This window comes from Plasmodium gaboni, chromosome 4 (genome assembly GCF_001602025.1).
Source record: "Plasmodium gaboni strain SY75 chromosome 4, whole genome shotgun sequence".
NCBI lineage: Eukaryota > Apicomplexa > Aconoidasida > Haemosporida > Plasmodiidae > Plasmodium > Plasmodium gaboni.
Window position 1 is genome coordinate 704,713 of NC_031484.1, and position 7,910 is coordinate 712,622.

Here is a 7,910-nt window from a genome sequence, read left to right on the forward strand (position 1 = left end):
TAAAAAAATACCATTATTAAAAAAAAAAAAAAAAAAGTATATATTTATATATATATATATATATATATATATATTTATATAAGAAAAAATCACATTAAAAAAAAAAAAAAAATATTATTAAAAAAAATAATTTTTTCAATTTTAATATATAAATTTAAAAAAAAAAAAAAAAAAAAAAAAAAGGGATGAAGAAAAATTAATATATTTAACATATAAAGAATGATATCCTTTTCGTAGAATGATATAAAAATTTTTTTTATTTTAAATATATTTATGATTGAATGGTGGATGAACATGTTTTATTTAGGAATATATAAAAATATGATATATTTATAATATATATATATAATACATACATATATATATATATATATATATATATATATATATATATATATAATATGTATAAAATTATATGTAATATGCATTTCAATATATTGTGCCTTTTTTTTTAAATTCCACATAAAAAAAAAAAAAAAAAAAAAAATATTTAAAATACAAATGTCAAAAAAATTAAATCTATTGCATCTTTCCATCTATATGAAATATATTATATGTTATATTATATATATATTTATTTATTTATTATTACCCTTGAAGATAATTGAATAATTTATAGGTTCTTCTCTAATATAAATAAATAATATATATTTTTCAATTTTTTATAGTAATTCTCATTTTTTTTTTTTTTTTTAATATTTCCAAGAATTTAAGGATTATTATAAAAATTATTTATGAGGTACCTATTAAAATATATTTTATTATAATAATATATATATATATATATATATATATATATATATATAATACAGATTATTTTATTTTGTTAGAGAATAGTTTTGTTGAAAGGATTCGTAGAATGTATCATTTGTTGTAAAAATTAATATATAAATAAATATATGTATATAAAGAAGTGAATTGTTTTTTATATTATATAGAAAAATAAAATATATATATATAACAAGATTTATAACATTTACCTGAACAATACATAATTTGTACCAAATATTTCACAAAATACATGAACAGTTCAGGATAAAAATAAATTTTATATATATATATCATTTTAGTACAGTTAAAAAAAAAGTGATTTTTTTTAATACATCTTAGTAAATATATATATTTATATATATATATATATATATATATATATATACATATACATACCCTTGTGTGTTTATATAATAGTACGATGGAAAAGGATGATCACTATAAAACTTCAGAAAAATATGAAATATGCACAAGTTTTGAAAATATTGGAATAGATGAGGGTTTACTAAGAGGAATATATGCATACGGTTTTGAGAAGCCATCTGCTATTCAGCAGAGGGGTATAAAGCCTATATTAAATGGAAGGGATGTAATTTTACAAAGTCAGAGTGGTACAGGTAAAACGTGTGTGTTTGCAGTTGGTGCTTTGAATTGTGTAAATAGGAATTTGAATGAGACTCAAGTAATAATATTATCTCCAACAAGAGAATTAGCTGAGCAGACTCAGAAGGTTTGTTTAGCATTGGCTGATTATATACATGTGACAATTTATTGTTGCATTGGTGGTAAAAAAATGAGTGATGATATAAAAGCTTTAAATAATGGAGTACATGTTATAAGTGGAACCCCTGGTCGTATTTATCATATGTTAAATTTAAGACATTTAAAATGTAAATATATAAAACAGTTAGTAATAGATGAAGCAGATGAAATGTTAAACAAAGGATTTAAAGAACAGGTATATGATATATATCGTTTTTTATCACCTAATACTCAAATAATATTATCATCTGCAACATTGCCCCAAGAAGTGTTAGAAATAACAAATAAATTTATGCACAAGCCAGTAAAAATATTAGTAAAAAGAGATGAATTAACATTGGAAGGAATTAAGCAATTTTTTGTATCTATAGAAAAAGAGCAATGGAAATATGAGACATTGGCAGATTTATATGAGAGTTTAACAATAACTCAAGCAGTAGTTTTTTGTAATACACAAATGAAAGTGGATTGGCTAACCAAAAAGATGTTGGAATCGAATTTTACTGTATGTAAAATGCATGCAGGAATGAGTCAAAGTGAAAGAGATGACATAATGTTGAAATTTAGGCAATGTAAATTTCGTGTATTAATATCTACAGATATATGGGGGAGAGGTTTAGATGTACAAGAGGTGTCACTTGTTGTCAATTATGATTTACCAAATTCAAGAGAAAGTTATATTCATAGAATTGGTAGGAGTGGAAGATTTGGAAGAAAAGGAGTGGCTATTAATTTTGTAAAAAATGATGATATAAAAATACTTAGAGACATTGAACAATATTACTCAACACAAATTGATGAAATGCCAATGAACATAACGGAGTTATTATAATGTAATAATAAGATAAATATAAATAATTATATATATAAAAATATAAACATATATATATATATATATATATAAATATATGTATGTGCTAATTATGTTATTGTTATTTATTGTTCTTTTGTACAATACTTTTTTTTATTTTTTTTTAAATATATATATATATATATATCTTATATGTACCATTAATTTATTATATGATACAACTTTTTACTTATATATAATATATATATGATGTATCTTTTAAAATGAACTTGTTATTTTTTGTTTTTTATATATATGCTCATAATATATCAAATATAAAATTTTATATTATATATATATATATGATATGTAATTTTTTATTTTTTTTAAATTAAAAACAAAACAAAAATTTTTTTTTTTTTTTTTTTTTTCCTTCGTATCCCTTTTAGAACAATATATATAATTTTTTCATTATTTTGATAAAAAAAAAAAAAAAATATATATATATATATATTATATATATATATTTTTATATATAATTGAAAAATGTGTTGTACATAATAAGCACATACGTTAACATTTTTATATTATAAGAAAAACATGTTCTTTTTTTTTTTTTTTAATTGATCTAATATATATATATTTATATATATGTGTATATTATGAAAAGATGGAAAACATTAAGTGTAAATAAGAATTTTTTTTAAAATCATATATGGGGTAATTATTACGTAGGAGGATAAATATATACACGGTCTTATATTCACATTAACAAATATATATATATATATATATATATATATATTTATTTATTTATTTATTTATTCCTTTTGACATTTTGTTATATATATTTATATTTTTACAATTTAATCCCTAATATGATAATAAAAAAGTGGAGTAAAATAAAGTTGGTAATATATTTTATTGTATTTTATTACTTAACAGATATTAATAAAAAATGCTTGTTAATAAAAGAGCGAGAATTAAATTTGTCTATTACGAATATAAGTGATAATAATAATATAATATCAGAAAAATATAATAAATATAATATATATAATAAATATAATATATATAATAAATATAATATATATAATAAATATTATATATTATCAGTATTATATAAATTTGGAGTGATATTAAAAGAAATATATGAAAATAAAATATTTATTAAAAAAGAGAGTTGTAATAATTTTATGGTATCTTCAAAAGTTATATATGGTTTATATAATGATATGAATTATAGCAAGTATTCAAATTTTTGTTTTTCAAAAAATTCAAATAATGGTGTTGTTATTTTATCCAATTTATATATACCCAATACAAAATTTTTAATATTAGATAAAAGTGATGATGAAATATATAATTATGCACATAATAAAAATGGAAAGACTTGTGAAGATTTAGAAAAAATTGCATTATTTGTACATCCATTAAATGATATTCCTCCTGAACTTATGAACAATACATATTTTGTTTATCAAAAAGATATAGAGAAATCAATTACACACAAAAACTTAAATTTTATTTTATTAAATTGTGGAAAGAAAATTAAAAACGCATTCAAGATTGAATTTAAAAATAATATGAATTTTTTGAAAAATCATTTCTCATGTGAAGACCAAGGTATAACAAAAAAAAAAAAAAAAAAAAAAAATATATATATATATATATATGTACATATATTGAAATATTTTTACTCTTTTTTAATTTATACATTACATATACACATATATATATATATATATATATATATTTGCACACATTTTAGGACTTTTTGAAATTCATATGCTGCTGATAGTACTACTTTTTGTCCTGTCCTTAGTATATTATAGAAAACGAAAAAACCTAAGTAACACAAATAATGTATTGAAAGAAGCCATACATTGTTCTTATTTATTCTTCTTTCTTTCTAATATATTATATTTTATACATTTAATATCATATGCATTCAATGGATGTGGGTTTAGTATTCTCAAGGTACTAAGCCAAATATATGAAGCCATTTTTGATTGCTTCATTCTTGTTATTATATATTATATATTCCATAATGATATAAAAAATAAAAAAGAAGAAACAATAAGGGTAGCTTTTACATATTCCATATTAAAATTTATTTATATATTATTTGAGATACAAAATAATCAGGATTTGAATTTATATTCAACTTTACACTCAAGTCAGCAAACATGAAAATATTAAATATATAACAAAAAAAAAAAAAAAAAAAAATATTATATATATATGTATGTATGTATTTATTTATTTTTTTTGTGTTTATTTTCTCTCATAGTTGTGGCTCTACCTTTTGTTGTTTATCGTATAGTAGTTGCAGGTAAAAATTAACGAAAACAAACAGACTATTAAATAAATAAAAATATATATATATATATATATATATATATATATGTATATATTTATGTTCCTCTTTTAATACCTTCAGTATTAAATTATAATAACAGCAAAAAATTGCTCAAGGAAAAAACACAAATGGATGAAAAATTCTATGTCCTTTTTGACACATTTTTGTTAGTTAAAAAAAAAATATATATAAATAAACATATTTATTTATATATTATATATATATATATATATATTTATTTATTTATTTTACAGTTATAATTTATGGATATTGTCAATCCCTGTTCAATATTTCTTAATGAAAAGCTTTTCATTGTAAATTAGGACATATGCATAAAATATATATACATATATATGTCACATTTTTCATTGTATAATTTGTTCTAACACTATTAAACTTTTTTTATTTTATTTTATTTATTGTTATTTATTTTTTTTGTTAGGCACTTCACCCATTTGTTTGTACACTTCTTTAACCTTTACATATTGATTTGTAAAAAATAAAATAAATACAAAAAAAAAAAAAAAAAAAAAAAAAAAAAAAAAAAAAAAAAAGAAAGAAAAAAAAATACTTATTATGAATATGTAAAATTATATATATATGTACACATAATATATATATATATTTATTTATTTAATTTTTTATTTTATTTTCTAAAGATTTGGTTTACAACTTGTCAGAGGAGAAATTTTCAGTTTTGGAATCGAAACATCCATATTTGGATTTAAATTAATATACAAAGTGATCATTATTTTTTTATATTTACTGTTTGTTCTTATATATATAAATGGAAAATTTTTGTTAAAATTATATGTATATGAATATATCTATATATATTTTTTTTTTTTTTTTCAATTCTATATTTTGATTTTATGAATATTTATTATTTGTATTTTGAATATAAAGTTTTGTAATAAATATTTCTTGAAGGAGAAAGGAAGAATTTTCATTTTACTTTATTCATTTGATTTCCTATTCTCTTTTTTTTTTTTTTTTTTTTTTTTTTTTTCAGTTGGCTTGTTGACAATTTTTTACTTATAAAAAATATATAATTGTATGTATATATATTATTTATTTATTTATTTATTTATTTTAATTTTTTTTTCAAATGAATATGTTGACAAATTAACTTTTTACTGTTAAGAATATATTGATTGACTATATTTCCTTTTTTTTGCCATATAATGTATTATATAAAAAAATATGAGCATAAATTGTTGAGTGACACTCTCCGATTTTTAGGTTTTACGATCAAATGGGGAATACATGAGAATGGATATTGGTTGACAAATATAAATTATACTTTTGATTATATCCTATCCAATTTAATAATAAAATATTTTAAAGAAAAAAGTAAACAATAAATAAATAAAAAAAAAAATATATATATATATATTTATATTTATATGTTTTATGTTTGACCCTTTTTATTTCTTGTAGAAGTTAAATCAGTTGTTGATGTTGGGTGTGGATATGGACATTATGTCAACGAATTAAATTTTCATAAAATAAAATCGATAGGATTTGATGGAAACTATAAACTTATCAATTCACTGAATAATGGTACTTTATAAGATACTTTGTAATATTGTATAAAATATATTTTTTTTAAATATTTTTGTAGCTAGCTAATATATATATGTGCATAAATTTGTGTGTATTTTTTTTTTTTTTTTTTAGCTAACTAAAATATATATATATATATATTTATATAGCTATTTTATGTTAAATTTTATCTTAATTGAATTCTTGTTATTTTTTAGAGAGTTTATATGTACACGATGCAACAGATGAATATTTGATATCAAACTTGATGAACAAGGTTGATAGAATGAAAAATGATCAGAATGATGATAAGAATAAAATTATAAGAAATGTAGGGAAAAGCTTAAGAGGATTTTTTAATTTTGATTATGTTTTGTGTTTGAACGTAGGTGAATATATACCCAAGGTGAGAAAGAATTTAATAGTTGAATTGATTATAGTATATATGATGTTTTAAAAAAAAAAAAAATATATATATATATATATGTTATAAATAATATATATATATATATATATATATATGTGTGTACATATTTTTGTTATAGAAAAAAGAAGAAATATTCTTAAAAAATTTAGACAGGTTAAATGATAAGGGAATTATAATATCGTGGGATAAACCAAATAGTTTTAATATAGGAACCATAAATGAGAAGGATGAAAATGAAATATTGGAAGTTTTTTTAAATAATTATAATTATACATATGATGAAAAGAATAGTAAAATATTCAGAGATAGTTGTAACAATGACACCCTTAAAAAATGTATTTATGTATTTGAGAAAAAGAAAAGATAACTCTTTTTTTTTATGTTACATAAATATATTATATATATATATATATTATAATAATATGTTATATACACATATTATGAAGTCTTTAGTTTTTCATCTGATCACTGTATTTTTTTTAATTTTTTCTTTTTTTTTGGTAATTTTTAATTGAAACATTTTTATATTTTATAAGGTTAAATGTGTTGCCTTTTTTTTTTTTTTTTTTTTTTTTATTTCATTATTATTTTATATATTTTTTTAATTTATATAATAATTTTAATGAGTACATATTAATTAAAAAAAAAAAATTAAATGGTATAAATTATATAAAAGATATAAATATATAATTAAAATAATTGCTATACTTAATATATATATATATATATAATATATATATCTTTATTTATTTGTGCTTAATAAAATGTGATAAGCAAATATTGCTCCTCCATTTTTAAATATGTGTTAATTTATTTTTTCTTTTATGCTATAATTTGTATATTTCCATACATAAAATTATAAGTATAAAACAAAAAACACATCATCTGTATATTTGTTGTATTATATTATGTAATCATATAAATAAACATATGTATTATATATTTATATTTATATATATATATATTTTTTTTTTTTTTGTATTCCTTTATCTGGTTCCTAATAAAAAGAAATATGTGTGTATGGAAAGATTATGAAAGGAAAAAAAAAAAAAAATAAAAAATAACATAACTTTTAAACATAGTATATTATGTAAATATATTTTTATATGTATATATTTTTTAACTATGCTTAGTACCTTGAAATACTTTATTATTATTTTTTTTTATATGCATATATATATACCTTGAAATATATATGCCCTTATATTTTATCATAATATATAATATAATAAATTCAATATATATATATATAT

At 17.9% G+C, this 7,910-nt stretch overlaps 3 protein-coding genes across 3 annotated transcripts; all 3 read left to right on the forward strand.

Annotated features, from left to right (window-relative positions):
• Positions 1-1,192: 1,192 nt before the first annotated feature.
• On the forward strand, positions 1,193-2,365 carry PGSY75_0422700 (putative eukaryotic initiation factor; the record flags this gene model as incomplete). Its single annotated transcript, XM_018784269.1, has 1 exon — positions 1,193-2,365. The coding sequence occupies one exon, from the start codon at positions 1,193-1,195 to the stop codon at positions 2,363-2,365; it is 1,173 nt and encodes a 390-aa protein (XP_018643431.1).
• An 836-nt stretch (positions 2,366-3,201) lies between these two features.
• Positions 3,202-5,418, forward strand: PGSY75_0422800 (putative serpentine receptor; the record flags this gene model as incomplete). Its single annotated transcript, XM_018784270.1, has 7 exons — positions 3,202-3,949; positions 4,095-4,502; positions 4,617-4,658; positions 4,767-4,851; positions 4,940-4,999; positions 5,128-5,177; positions 5,345-5,418. 7 exons carry the CDS (start codon positions 3,202-3,204, stop codon positions 5,416-5,418), a joined length of 1,467 nt encoding a protein of 488 aa, XP_018643432.1.
• A 451-nt stretch (positions 5,419-5,869) lies between these two features.
• Positions 5,870-7,024, forward strand: PGSY75_0422900 (hypothetical protein; the record flags this gene model as incomplete). Its single annotated transcript, XM_018784271.1, has 4 exons — positions 5,870-6,038; positions 6,126-6,248; positions 6,449-6,636; positions 6,776-7,024. The coding sequence occupies 4 exons, from the start codon at positions 5,870-5,872 to the stop codon at positions 7,022-7,024; spliced, it is 729 nt and encodes a 242-aa protein (XP_018643433.1).
• Positions 7,025-7,910: the final 886 nt, after the last annotated feature.